General features: G+C 35.0%; 2 protein-coding genes across 4 annotated transcripts; one reads left to right on the plus strand and one right to left on the minus strand.

Annotated features, from left to right (window-relative positions):
* The first annotated feature begins 1575 nt into the window (after nucleotides 1-1575).
* LOC110814038 (3-ketoacyl-CoA synthase 20-like) lies at nucleotides 1576-3983 on the plus strand. 2 transcript variants are annotated; one of them, XM_088215201.1, is made up of 2 exons: nucleotides 1576-2507; nucleotides 2930-3983. In XM_088215201.1, the coding sequence occupies exons 1-2, from the start codon at nucleotides 1797-1799 to the stop codon at nucleotides 3701-3703; spliced, it is 1485 nt and encodes a 494-aa protein (XP_088071327.1). In that variant the 5' UTR covers nucleotides 1576-1796; the 3' UTR covers nucleotides 3704-3983. The 2 variants fall into 2 exon arrangements, with proteins under 2 accessions (XP_088071327.1, XP_021897047.2); XM_022041355.2 differs by having other exon boundaries at nucleotides 1578-2525.
* A 147-nt stretch (nucleotides 3984-4130) lies between these two features.
* Nucleotides 4131-14927, minus strand: LFR (ARM repeat superfamily protein). Of its 2 annotated transcripts, none has more exons than XM_022041458.2 (9): nucleotides 14424-14927; nucleotides 7344-7650; nucleotides 6793-6962; nucleotides 6525-6667; nucleotides 6159-6415; nucleotides 5045-5150; nucleotides 4812-4950; nucleotides 4596-4723; nucleotides 4131-4486 (listed from the first exon to the last, which is right to left on the minus strand). In XM_022041458.2, exons 2-9 carry the CDS (start codon nucleotides 7531-7533, stop codon nucleotides 4231-4233), a joined length of 1389 nt encoding a protein of 462 aa, XP_021897150.1. In that variant the 5' UTR covers nucleotides 7534-7650; nucleotides 14424-14927; the 3' UTR covers nucleotides 4131-4230. The 2 variants fall into 2 exon arrangements, with proteins under 2 accessions (XP_021897150.1, XP_088071325.1); XM_088215199.1 differs by having other exon boundaries at nucleotides 7344-7710.

A 14927-nucleotide genomic window follows, 5' to 3' on the forward strand; every position in this document is an offset into this window, starting at 1 on the left:
ACTTCTCCATCACACTTAGACCAAAAAAATTCTTTATCATAGAAAACATAATTTATTCCCATAATTAATATATATATATATATATGAAAATGTCCATGGCTTTATTCATAGTACTAGAACTAATTAAATCATCTAAACATATACCTTCCCAAACATATTCATCGGCCAAGATCACTAATCAGGCTTTCTCTTCTTAGTTTCGAAAAAAGCAAATGTGTCTTCTATGAATTCCTATCTCTCTTAATGAGGAGGTCTACCTATAAATAATTAACTTAAAATATTCTTTTGAAGATTGGGATGTTCTCGCCAACATCTTTGGAAGTTAAAAATAATGAAGTTGCAATGGAGTTTTTGAATCTTCAAAAGAATGTCCCAAGAAGAATTCTTACAAGGTGTCTCCTCCTCTCTTAATCCGTTTAAGTTCATAAATTATAAATAAATTTTAAATATCAAGTAATTTAGAATTTCAGAATCAATAGGGTTAAGACTTCCTGTATGACCAGGTTGGGCCAGCCCATTCGTTGTTAGGACGGGCCAGCCTAGCCCAATGACTTGGCCCATGAGGGTCCATGCTCGGGCTTAGCCCACAAGGCCTTATAGGCTGGCTCAAGCTAGCCCCTGGTCCATTTTTAAATACTTTTAAATTCATTTACTAATATTTTGATTATTATTTTGTTTGTTTTATCATTTTAATTGTTTATTATTTACGTTTAAATCTTAATTTCTAGTTTGTTTGGGATGGAGAAAATTGCCCAGCTACCCTCGACTCTTCCCACCCATCACAACATGTCAAGACAGGTCTGGCCTGTTAATTTTTAGGTTTAATAAATTAAAAACATAATAACTCTGTAGTCAATAATTTTATGGTAAAAGTGTCAATAGAAACGAATCATATTTAGTATATTTTTTTTTTCACTGATTATGTCCCAAGCAAACTCAGTTATATGCAACAGGTCGAAATGCATAAAAGAATAAATTGATAAATTATATATATTTTAATATTTTTATTGTAATTAACTTAAGACACATAGATTGTGTATTTCTACATATATTTTAATATTTACATCTATAAATATGTATTCCACAAACACCACAGAAAATACATCTAAAAATTTCCAATTCATCTCGTACTTCTTTAATGGGGGAAAGCTTGAAGGTAACGAGCTAGCTTTGAAGCTTAAATTTACTTTCTTGAATGACTGAAAAGTTTCAAACTTAAGGCTTAAAGGGCTTTTGAATTTAATGAATTTGATGGTCTAAAGCAAAAAAGTTCGACTTACATACCAAACAACCAAATGGGTCTAATTTGGGGGCACGACCTATACATGTATAATAATATTATTAATATTAATAAAAAGATGAAGTGGTATGTGAGAGGCAGTGAGAGAGAGAGAGAGAGAGATACACGCACAAGCTTCCTTGACACATTCACCTCAAAATGCAAAGTTTAAGATGGTAGCAAAGCAGACATGTACATTGTGTACATATTAGGAAAAACGAATTCAATAAGTTTAAGCAAATATATCTGTTAGTATATATGTGCATGTTTTTGGTGTGTTGTCCATATGTCTTTGATCTTTCCATCTTGCTCTTACCTCACATCTTCTTCCTTGCACTATACATTGATACCTTCACCTCTTAATATCTAAAAGCATCTGTTAAATCTTTTCTTTTTTTTTACGTATAAACTCTAATATTTTTTTTTTTTGTAGTCTAATTTTTTGTTTCTTTCTAATTTTTATCTCCAAAGCTCAAATCCGAAAACAAAAAATATATATATATAACATATATGCATTATGAATCCAAAAAGAGAGAATAAGATTGTAGGGTCTTTTTCTTGTGTTAAAAGCAAACGCATGATGCTTGCTTTTCACTCCTTGTTCTCCAATACTTTCTACATCCTTTTCCTGTTTCTCCTCGCCTTCATTTTTTCTCATGCTTCAACGTTCGAGCTCCAAAACTTTATTCAGTTACCTAATCATTATAACTTCAATTATGGAAAAATAACTTTATTATATCTTTCTAATATCTTTCTCGCTATTCTTTACTTTATGAATCGTTCAAAAAATATTTATTTAGTCGATTTTTCATGTTACAAGCCGCCTGCAACTCAAATGTGTAATAGAGAACAATTCATGACACTTTGTGTATTAAATGAAAACTATACAAAAGAAAGTGTAGCTTTCAAAATGAAAATTGTAGATAGGTCAGGACTCGGACCAAAGACGTATGCACCCAAAGCCTTATTACAAATACCTATAAATCAATGTTTAGCCGAGGCAAGAAACGAGACAGAAACAATGATTTTTGAAGCGATTGATGAACTTTTTAAAAAAACTAAATTAAACCCTAAAGATTTAGGTATAGTTATAGTGAACAGCAGTTTATTCAATCCAGTGCCTTCTCTTTCTGCCACGATCGTCAATCGTTACAAGCTTAGAGAAAATATTTTGAGCTACAACCTTGGTGGTATGGGTTGTAGTGCTGGTCTTATTTCTATAGATCTGGTAAAGGATCTTTTACAGGTTTGTGATTATTATTTATATAATAGATACATCTCGTTATTATATTGCATTCTCACATTAACTATTCATATATAAGGTAGAATATTATAAATTTTTTATTGATATTATCTCAAATATTATAATTAACCTCTAATAGAATACAACAATAGTGATATGAAATCTAATAATTAAACTCGAATGGAATAGATAGAAAGAATGTTTATTATTAGTGAATATATTTATATTTGATCTTTCATAAATTTAATTGCTTTTTGGAGTTTTTTTCTTTTCTTACCTAGAGAAACACATTGTAATTGTAACCAAAACTAAATTGTCATCCATTCTTATTAGGGGAAAATAAAGGTGAGTTAATTAATTACTTGTATAGATTAAATTTAGTTTTCATATTTGATTGTTGGTTACAGGCACACCCCAATTCCTATGCTCTAGTTATTAGCACAGAGAATATGACTAGCAGTTGGTATGTTGGTAACAATCGACCAATGCTCATCCCAAACTGCATATTCCGTGTTGGGGGTGCTGCAATCCTTCTCTCCAACCGATCATCTGATCGTCAACGCTCAAAGTACCAACTTCTTCATACTGTTCGTACTCACAAAGGTGCAGACAACAAGTCTTATAATTGTGTCTTTCAGCAAGAAGATGAAGTCCAAAAATCTGCTGTAACACTCTCAAAAGACCTAATGCTTGTGGCAGGGGAAGCCTTAAAAACCAACATCACCACCCTTGGGCCGTTGGTTCTTCCCATGTCAGATCAATTCCTTTTCTTTGCAACTTTTATAGCAAGGAAGTTTCTGAAAATGAAGATGATAAGGTCGTATGTTCCTAATTTCAAGATGGCTTTTCAACACTTTTGCATTCATCCGGGAGGGAAAGCGGTATTGGATGAGGTAGAGAAAAGACTTGAACTCACTGAATGGCATATGGAGCCTTCACGGATGACTTTATATAGGTTTGGAAATACTTCAAGCAGTTGTTTGTGGTACGAATTAGCTTACTCAGAAGCAAAAGGAAGGATCAAAAAAGGTGATAAGATTTGGCAAATCGGGTTTGGATCGGGTTTCAAGTGCAACAGTGCTGTGTGGATTGCAAGGAGAGCAATTGATCCCGTTAAAGAGAAGAATACCTGGTCTGATGAAATTGATGAGCTCCCTGAAGTAGCAGACTTTATTGATTAATGCCTAGTTTAATTTTATTTTGCAAGAACTTATGTTTTTTGTCATTCTTTGTAATCAAAAACTAGTGTGTGTGTATCTCTGTGCGTGGTATGCTTGTGTACGTATGTAATATTAAGCTCTGATGTGGAATTTATACATGTATCTTTTCTTCAAACTATAAATGTGCGTTTGGTGGAATCCTTTTTCTTTGTAAGGCAGCATCAAATGCATATCAATGTAAGAAATGATTGTTGTTAAATTAATGCGCACTGCATGTTTAGCTATGAGCTTTATTGCTATACGAATTTTCTCCCTTTTTTATGTGTTTTTTTAGGACAAAACATCGATGATGATATAGTCATTTGCAACCTAATTATGATTTTTATTAATATATAAACAAATAAATGTGAAGATCGGTGCTGAAACTTTAAAAAATTGCAACAGGAAATGAAAATAAGAGCACTAGAATGTACATTTACAAAAATACAATCCTTAAATGAGTGTTGAACTAATATTCGTTTTACCTAGAGGAAAAGATCAGTGTTAAGTTACATGCCCCAGACACCCCGAGCTGCTGCCACTTTATTGTTAGGTCTAGAAGTTAGTTCATAGAGTATCCTGGCAAATGTATCAGAATACCTACCATCTGAGAAGAGCATCTCTGCAAACGCATTCTCATAAGCAAGCAGTAAAACCCTATTTTGCGGCTCAGACACGAGGCTCTCCAGTATCATTGCAGCTTTTCTGCAGACTTCAGGAACAGGATGTGGCATCTTGATCACTTTCAATAGTCTATCAATGGCCCTAATTTGGTGAAACATGCATTCGATACTTATGTTAGTTCCGCTATAAATATTACCAACCAAAAGTTACACTCTTCAAAAAACAAAGATAAAAGAGTCAACAGAATCACCATCTCTCGTTGGCAAGTTTCAATCTGCAGTCCATATTAACTTCTGAAAGGTTATAGAGTGCTCCAACAGCAGCAGCTTGTGCATCAAAGGCTTGAATGCTCAGAAGATCAATTAAGCGCTTATGTATCTGCAGTACTAATCAAGTCAGCATTACAATTTATAGCAAGTGCAATACATTCATATTGTGGAATCAAGCGCAAGCAAAAAGTATAAACCTGTGGAACAAAGGGAAGAAGAAAAGGTTCATTATCTGGATTTATTATCATACGCCCAAGTAATTCAGCTGCAGCACAATGCCAGGCTTTGACAGGAGATTCTAAAATGCCCATAATGGCTTGAACTGCGCGTTTCTCACTGTTTTGGCAAAGCAAATTAATGAACTTCATAAAGTAGGACTTATAAATAAGAGAAACATATACTGAGGAAGAAAGCAGAACCAAGTTCTCACGTTATTTTGATGTAAGATACTTTTGCTGAGCTAAAAATTCGAAGATCCAGCAGCGGAGCAAGATTTACAATTGTCTCAAGCGCATTTGTGACCAGTTCCTCATCCTCTGCCAATATTTTAGATGCATTTCAAACTAAAGAATCAATGTAAAAACATTTTAAAGAAAATTTCGGATTAGCATGAGCAGGGAAAATTGTTATATAAAAGTATGAAGTTTTAAACGAAGCACCCAGAAAATCTTGGTAAGAAACAAAAATTATCATGCCAAGCCAATGAAGTAATTTCAAAGGAGAAATACAACCACTAATTAGGAACAATCAATATCCTAAGCAAGTGAGAAACCATAGATTATGGATATGCATCTCACATATTGTTAGGCTCATTCGGATACATAAATTATGAAGAGAAAAGAGTATTACTTCCGGGGGGAAAAAACAATAGTTCATCAACATTGATTGAGAAAATGATTTATGTAAATGCATGACAAGCTCAACCATAGTTATTTAGTTAGTATGCTTGTTCCATTTCCATATCTTACTCCCCAGAGAAAGGCAGGACTGAGAATTTTAAAGCAATAATGGCATTGCTTCAACATCTGATGGTTGCCAAAAACAATTAATACGAGAAAAAGAGAACCAATTTTAAACTCAAACTAAGCCGTAACTTTTAGTTTTGCGACAAAACATCTTCCTATGTTAACAAAAATTATTGGAAATGAAAACAACTGAATATTCATTCAGTCAGGGCTACATCCTCTGTTATTTTTGCTAAGCCATCAATGCTAACTCAACAACCTGCTTAAATAAATAAATTGATTATTTATAGACCAGTACAAGTAATGATTTCCTTCCATTATTTTCATTTGGATCAGAATTACAAAATAACAAAGCAGCAGAAGCAGAGTGACAGAACAAAAAGGATGAAAGCAAAATTACAAGTATAGAAGAATTCACAGAGGTATAACAGTCCATATAAATGTCTCCAATCTCTAAAGTAGAACCCAGGTCAGATTTTATTCAAAACAAGCCTTCCCTAAATAATATCCAATTAAAAGAAAGATCTTATGCATGAAGGCAAATTCAAGAGAATGCAGCTTGTAACCAAATTTAATCACCTGTTTTGTGATCTTCAATGCACTGGAACACGGTTTCCAAGCAATGCCTGTGTTGAGCCATAATAACTTCATTATCCGGCATGAACGAGAAGTTACGGATAACATTTGAAGCTCCAACAGCACACTGCTGTTTTTCTGCACGCCCCTCATCATCTAGATTAAACAGCCCATCTTCATCCAACCACCACTGTGGATGTTGAAGTTTGGCTGTAATTTTTATAGTTGAGGCCTCAGCTAAGGAAGAACTCAATCCCAATCTGCCATATATTTCATCCAATTTCAGGATGCAACTCCCGAAACAAATAGCAGGTTTCCAGAACTGGAAAAGTCAAATAGAAAATAGATAAACTATTATTTTTTGCTCACCCAGACCGAGGAAGAGTATCATAAGTACCCAGAGCCTCATACTCATTGCCAAATCCTGTTACCAGAGAATTTGCACCTAAATTCCTGATCCTAGGTCCTTTTGAGAGCTCTTTTGGAAGTGCAATATCACGCCAATCATCTATCTGTTTCATTTAGAATTTATAATCACATTATAAACATTGAATAAATATGTAGCAATAAAAACCAAGTCGTTTTATATGAGAATAAAAACATAACAAACAGAAAATAGCAAAACATAAGCCCATACAACTTGGAGAAGAGCATCCAGCAAGCCGGGTATTTTGGCAAGAGGAGTTGCGTCTTTCCGCATATCATCCTTTTCCTTGAAAGACAGCAATGTGAGTGTATTCAATGCCCATATGAGCTCACTCTTCAGTCCACTTTGAAGAGCAAGAACTATCCTTTTATGGTTCTGATCTGGATATAGAATCAGTGCAGTGAAGACAGAGCGTGTAATTATAACAAAAGAACCTACCCTTTATCATTCCTAAGTTAATCATAGAAGCTTCCTTCTTGCCCTGTAAAAATGTATACACCTTGTAACAATATTTAACAACGACCAATAATGGAGTTCCCATTTCTTCTTTCTAATTTACCAAAACGTAATACATTTGGGCACTAATCTTTATCTTAAGGGGAAAATAAACTCAAAAGGCATACTGTCACTCTCTCGAGAACATCAGACAATAAACACATATTGAATAAACTGTGAAAGATTACCCCCATACTGGTGAAATTTGAAATAAAACCGAGCTGTTAAACAAAGATAATTTCAAAAAGGTAGGGTTACAATCTTACCTGCGAAGGAGCTATGAACCTGGAGAGATGGACCCAGTAGAGCTGACGGAGCCGTAGCGTCGGCTGCTGCAGCTGCAGCGGCAGCAGCAGCGCTACCACTCGTGCTACCAAATGGGCGGCCCCTCTTAGCCGCCGGAGCGGCGGGACCGCCAGCTGAGCCACCGCTCTTGCCCGGCTCTCGCTTCTGCATTCTCTCTCTCGCTCTGCAGTCTCTCGCTCTCTCGCTCTCTCCCTTATCTGATTTAGGGCACGGTTTGGTATTTTCCAACAGAGAAATGGACCAAGCTCCAAGTTGTTGCCCCCATACCTTCACGCAGAAAAGCGTACACAAAGCATCCCATTTTTTTAACATTGGGTCCGTTTGATGCTGATGGTAGTTATAAATTGTGAGTTGGTAAAAAATATTATAATATAAATTGTTATGAATTTTATAAAAATAGTCATAAAAAATTTTATATTTAATAAAAATAAGCACAAATATTGAAATGACTAAAAAAAAATAAGACATTTGAATAATTTTGTTTTTTAGTTTTTTTTTTTTTTTTTTTTTTTAAATTAATTTTAAATTTCAACAAATACGTAATTAAATAATTATTATATGATAAAAAGATGTTTACATGTTAAAAAATAAAAAATTAATTTAATTTATTTGTATGGTGATATTAATAAATAAATTTTAACTTGGTTATTCATTTTTTATTTTAGTAACATCTGACTAGTTAATAATAAGTTTGTGTAGTGATAATTTTGGAAATCATGTGTAAACTTTTTCCATAAAAATATGAGCAATTTTAAAAAAGTAAATAAAATTTGTTTCCATATTTATATAATGTAAAAAGTAGACATTAAACAAAGTACTTTTAGTTTTTCGTATTTGATAACAAGAAAAAAAATCACCAAAAGAAGCAACAGTTAAAAACTACTGCCAAACGGGACCTTAATTACACGACATTTTACTCCTTTTTTCTCCAAGCTACTGCCATTAGCATTTCAGTTAAAACTTAAACAGGTGTTTATATATAAATTCTACATGGCAGGACATAGTTACATTCAAGGTGAAGAGTTATGAAACATACTCCAATTTGACTAAAGTCTATAAACATAGCTAAATGCTCTATTATGTCTTTAGAAATAGAGCTGAACTTTTTTCTATGTTTGTCCTAACTAAGAATTAAATTATTTTCCTAAAAATGTAATGAAAATTTAACTTATTGCACCATGGGAGCTTCATCCAAACACCCTCATCCCCTTTAATGAATAAATACAATGCAAAATAAAGTATTGTTTCTCTGAAACTAAATCATTAGTCTGCCATTATATAGGATAAAGAATACTACTGTTCTCTCAGACTTGAAAACTTATCAATTCACCTCTATCTTAATTAATAAACCTATAATGAAAATATAAATTGTTTATTGGATCTTAGCATAACCGCCAAGAAGAAAAGCGAAAAAACCCAGAAAGTTGCGAAAAGTGAAAAAGGGTAATATGTTTTCCCTCTCTTCCTTGTTTTATACGAAATTAAGGGAGGCCCTGAGTTTACCCTAGGAACAAGAAAAATGCAAGCTCTTTCACACAAACTAGCTTTTCACAAATCTTTTCTTTTCTGAATCTAGCTTTCTATTGACCTTGATTCTAACTCCCTTAGTAAATTAGGATCACCAACATACCTGTTATGTTTAACCATACCCCTTCTGGATTGCTGAGAGATTAATTGGGTTTTCTTTTTCAGGTTATTGTTAGTCAACCCATGCCATCAGATCATGAGGATGGAAAAGGCGACTTCCAAGAAGCACGGAATGAAATAGAATGCAATAAATATAGATGACAAGCTGGCAGAATCCTCCATGTAAAACCACAGGATCATACACTAACTAAATGCAAATTCATCATACTGTGAAGCATCCCAAAATCTCTTTTTTTAAAAAAACCCAAGTTTGTTAGTTTAATATTTTCATTTGACAGTTTTAGATCAAGTTGGAGGATGAGAAGGGAGAGAATGGTGCCATGGAAAAGGAATTGAAGGTTCCAAAAGGTTGCTTAAAGGTAATAACCCATGAGATGGAAACCTTAAATGAATTTTGGAGCCAAGAGGCCATGGCCACCCAGCTCGAATGCATTTGACATGGAAGCTTGAGGTTGGACCACTCAAGTTTGAGGTTAGAGAATTCAATAATTGTCCAACTACTTTTAGGCCTATAGAACTATATATAGATGAGCCCATTATAGAAGATGATCCTGTTGTCAAATAGCACATGCACATAGAAAAAGATGACTGAAAAAACTTTCAAGATATATGGTTCCAAAAAGCAAGCTAAGCAATAGTCCATTGTGTTCCAATTTTCTGGTATTATGGTGGTCACAAGTTTCGGAGTATTTTCTCGGACTTTACACTTGCAATTTTTTAGATGTTTGTATCAACCATAATGGTTTATTATTCCAAGGCTTGTTGATTAGGAGTTTTTTGCTACCATGGGTTAAGGTCTAAAAGCTTCTATTCAATGGTATTCAGAGTCAAGTCCAAATCTTCTTATCCTCTAGTTCACTAATTTGTGAAGTTATTCTATCATGTATAACCCGCCAACCTCGTAATCATGCTTGTGTGATACAGAAACACACATAGACATATATACAAATAGTGTAGCCAACAGATTGGTGAGGAAGCAACGAGGCTATTAACTAAAAAGCTAAAAATAGTCCTCGTGTTTGGAAGAATTGAGTCAGGGAGTTCCTGAGTTGATCAATATAGAGATAGCAATATCTTGACGTTGTAATGTCAAAGATGAGTAATCAGTGCAAGAAGTAAAGGATTACACCCTTGAGAAGTATGAAAATCTGAATGTTATATTCAGCAACATGAGTATTTTAGTCTTTGGGTTTCCTTCCATAACTTGACGTGAACATGTTTGCCAGTAGCAAATTCAATGTTTGTGGCTTTGTTGCGACAACCAAGCACCCTGCTCATCCTATGGTGGTTGCACCCAAAAAGAGATTTGACACCACTATTTTCACATCAAGTATGGCATCTTTGATAGGAGGATCCATGCCACATGCTACAAAATGACCGAAACCTTCTCTGTTAGGTCTGGTCCACTCATAGTGTAGCAAGCTGATAGTTCATAGAATTAAGGTGAACTCTGTCTCACCATTTGTAATTGTCACTCATCTTTCAGTGACTCCTTACAAGATGACATGATGGGGGAGGGATTTGAAAGGATCGTTTTAACTCCTGGAACCTCACACAATGTAAGCAATCAGAAACTTAATCGTCTAATTAACTCTTCCTACTTGAACCACACTCAACGAATTGAATGCAAATGAAGGTAACTGAAAAAATTAAAAGAATAGAAAAGACGTCACGGCTTATCCAATAAACTAATTTCAACTTCTTGACTCAAAAGGTGGTCTAAAGCTCTCTCACTTGAAAAACGTTTAAAAAAACATTCACCCTCAAAATTACCAAAAGCTAACTTAACAATAAACTGAAATTTTTATTGATCTCAAGATTGTAAGTTATGATTACAAACCTAATTGAGAAGCCTTTATATGGGCCTTACTAGACTAATAGGACTAAAAGTAGGATTACATATTCCTACTTAGAATCTTAAACTTAATTAGACTAGGAAACAACAAAAATATTAATTAAATAATCTAATCCTAATCTAAACTTGAATTAAATAATCAAAATAAATACTAATTTACTTGAATAAGACTTCTCTTCCTCTTGGCCAAATCTCCATGTGATTTATCCTCTTTTGAACTTCAAATTTGTGTAGAAATCCTCTTGAAGTGCAGCATAGGAAACACATGTGGAAAAGGACAAGTGAGAGGAGTCCTTCTTGGGTTCCCATTCCCCTTGCCCGCATGCTTCACCCGCGCAGGCAAGGCTTCCTGCATGCACGCAGCTTGTGTGCATGCGGCTCCGCATGCGTGCAGTTGCACGTGTATGTAGGTTGCTTATCCTGCACAAGCATACATTCCTATTGTACGACACAGCTCCTCCCACGCACTCAAACTTTTTCCACGCATGTGTGGCCCATGGGTGCAAGCTGATCATCCCGCATAAGTGCACAATTGTGCGTGCGGCCAATGGGCCTCCAAGGCCGCAACATAGCTCGGTCTTCTTCCTTTTGGCACGATCTCCTTGAACCATGACCCTTCTTGGCCATGAGGCCTTGATCTGCCTTTGGCTTGGACCAACGCTTGGTCCTTCTCCTTCTAGGCGAACCTCCAAGCCCACAGGTTTCTCCTTGAGTTTCTAGCTCGCTTTCTTGCTTTGTTTCAGGCTTGCTTTGTGGACGACTTTGTTTAGGAAAGTATTTAGGGGTGACCTTACTTTCCTGTTTTGAATAATCTGTTTAGGAAACAAAGTATACCTAGAATTGCTTTCCTTCTCAATGTGGACTTGGTGGTTCCTTACGGACAACCTCAATTCGAGGGCACCTCAATTCGTGGAGGCCTTTGGGATGCTTGTTAAGTGGCTATGAAATTATAGACATTGTCAAGTGGCTGGGAAGATGGTTTAGGACAATAAAAAAGTTTTCATAATCATAATCATCTTATCCAATATTAGTAATCTTACATGAGGCTAGCTCAGCATCCATCTTCTCATTCTATATTCTATCATGCACGCAAATCATCCACAGTTGCATAAAAACTTAATTACCAAGCAGAAATTATTAGCTGAGAAAACTGACCATGATAATAGCTGAGAGCGAAGACACCTGCCTGTGGAGATCCATTGGAAGTATAACCAATATCAAATTATCAACAGCGTTGTCAAAGTGGAAATTTTGAGCCCATTGACTATGTAAAATTAAAAAAAAAAGTAAATTACCAACTACGGGATCAAGTTGTATCATCTTTCCTGAACAGAAAGCCAAGATTTCTGTTTCTTGTCCCTATTTGTTCTCTTGGATCTGGTCATCTTCATAAGAAAGCTGGTGGAAGATCCCCTTTACTCATGTTTATGTTTTGGATGGCTGTTGTTAGAGGAACAAGATTGCTATGCTACCACGCGAGCTCCAAAAACTAAAAGGTTGGTCACCTTGGGCTAAGTTCTATCATATCATTGAGTTTACCTGTGTGGTTCTAGATTGGACCGGTTCAGGAGCCAGGTGGGAAGTGATTATGTAGGGGACGCCCATCTTTTGTGTTAGACTATAATTGTGATTGTTATGCATTTTGTGTCTAGGTGGCAAGATGCTTGTACCCTTCTCCTATCATGTAGTTTGGGGTGGTTGATCTTTGGGTAACCAGCTCCTTTACAGTAGGCTTGTACATCTTCTTAAAAGAAAAAAAGGTAGGCTTATACATTTTTTATTATCAATAAGAGACTTACTTTTCAGAAGGAAATATTTCCTGGACGGAAAGAAAATTCATCAAAAGATGCACTAATTCAGTAGCAAAAACAAGATTTCCTACTAATTATAATCACTTATCACTCTGACAGAAAAAATATATACATATGTATATATCCCTAAATCAATCACAAATCTAGGAAAATTATATCAAAGTGCCTTAAGATTTTAAATATTTACCATGAAAACATTTTAGGCAATTACCTGGAGCATCTCAACCTACATATCTGACTGTGGCATAAATGAAAAGAGAAAAGTAAAGGTCAAAGCTGTATTAAGCAAGTTAAGTGAATATTATTTTAACAATCAATCTCCATGATAGGAGGCAACTCAATCAATGTCAAATATCTCATATAAGCAAAGTTCATATCAGTGTGTAACAATAAAATATCCACGAGAGAGGGCAATTTCTCACACAGTTTAACACACATTGAGAGACCAGATGTTTATTTCGTTTCATGTCATATCCAAGTGGAATTAATATCTGCATGATTTTGCAACTGGTAAAAGAAATTACTCATAAACAAAAGTTTTCCAAGAATTGCAACCAAAATTAACCAAATTTGTTAAAGCATTTATGTAGCAAATATAAGTCATGTGAACTACTAAAAAAGGGAATCAATAAACTGATGAAGTGTGAGAAAGGGAATTAATCGATCAATGAAATCAAAGAAATGAACCTTTTAGGAAGAGAACATGAGTTGAATGGCTCTTGCAGAATCCTATTAATGCAAAATAGAAGTTAGATAATTTCCTTACCCACTCCACAGGACAACCTGTGTGGTCCTGTAGAGCACCCAAGATTCACATGTCTTGTCAAAAACTTTATAAATTGATTTGCAAACTTTAAAATGATTGAAAAAAAGATGAAACAATGTCCACATTCCCTTGTTTGCAGTGAATTAGGAGTATGCACTTACTTGCATTGGAATTGCAGATGAAAACTGAATTGTATTAGAGTACTCGAAAAAGGAATTAGATTTTTTCCTTAAAGAAAAAAGGAATTAAATTCGCTATTTCGTATTCTCTCATCAATATCATATACTATCTACTACCACCACCATGAAACCACCAATTTATATATCTAACTTACAGAATGATAAGCACCTATTTCTCAGTTTCACCAGTTTATTTCAAATGAAGGAAAGCTAGCTACTAGTACTTGCAAATGATATAGAATCCATAAAAAACACAGAAGCAGCAACATATAAACAGGTAGTCAACGCCTAAAATTCATCAAATCTTTTGTCTTGAACAGGTTAGATTAATGCCAACTCCTCTAAGTGTCTAATCAAGTGAAGAAAAAAAAGGATATATTGAATCTTAAAAAAGTTTCCGATAAATATTTAGGCAGATATATAAAGCTTATGGGCAGTTCTGAGTGGAATTTAACTTGAGGAAGTGAACATCAGTTCCACATATCCCAAAAACTTTGTGTATCATATCATGACAGAGCTAATTCTTTTGAGCCATAATATCAGGAACTGCAAAAATAAAATGACACACAATAGTTAAACGAATTTGGTATTCGACAAAACAAAAGACCGATTGATTTGGTCTAGACCATAACTGGCCTTTTTCTACCGCCTGACTTGAGTATGGAAAATATTATATTTTCAATCGCCTATGACAAGATAAAGAGGCTTATGGAGGCCAAACAAATAAGTTGTTACTCTTACCTTCTAATACCTACTAAATTCCATAATAAAATGTTACTTACAGTGATTCCTTTGCGCAGAAGCAAGCTCCAAGTTTAGATGGTGAACGCTTACTGATACCGAACAACTGAGCAAGCTGGCGATGAAATGGTGGTAACCGGAAAAAACTACCTCAATTATAGTAGCCTGAGCACACGTTCTGTAAGCGACCATCGGATATTCGAACCTGACGGCACAAACCTCCAGTTCTCTGCAAATTTCTCATTCGATTTTCGTCGACATTGTTGCTGATTTGAATCAGCGGCAACAAACATGAGATTCCTCAGGGCCTTTAGAAAAGAAGAATGGCTGCGAATGAACCAATTTCAGGGAGAAGCATAAGAATAACTAGAATTTGGGGATTTATTGTTGAAGACATAGAAGAGAAGTTGTGAATTTAATGCAAGGGAACGACGAAGGTGACAGCATCTGTTGAGATTTGCAGTCGAGTGGCTGGAGATTGGAGAATGAAGTAGCGGCGGAAGAGAACGAATTTCAAAAGCCGCTTCTTTTTTTTTTTTTTTTTG

Source organism: Carica papaya, chromosome 3 (assembly GCF_054855325.1).
Source record: "Carica papaya isolate Zhongbai chromosome 3, ASM5485532v1, whole genome shotgun sequence".
Lineage (NCBI taxonomy): Eukaryota > Viridiplantae > Streptophyta > Magnoliopsida > Brassicales > Caricaceae > Carica > Carica papaya.

Bases quoted from the DNA above. Each gene is read 5' to 3' on its own strand.
- LOC110814038 (XM_022041355.2), top strand. From the start codon at position 1,797: ATGAATCCAAAAAGAGAGAATAAGATTGTAGGGTCTTTTTCTTGTGTT. The intron at 2,526-2,929 runs GTTTGTGATTAT...TGTTGGTTACAG, and splicing joins TGGTAAAGGATCTTTTACAG to GCACACCCCAATTCCTATGC.
- LFR (XM_088215199.1), bottom strand. From the start codon at position 7,695: ATGTTAAAAAAATGGGATGCTTTGTGTACGCTTTTCTGCGTGAAGGTA. The intron at 5,151-6,158 runs GTGATTAAATTT...AAATATTGGCAG, and splicing joins CATTGAAGATCACAAAACAG to AGGATGAGGAACTGGTCACA. The intron at 4,487-4,595 runs GTGATTCTGTTG...TCACCAAATTAG, and splicing joins AAACTTGCCAACGAGAGATG to GGCCATTGATAGACTATTGA.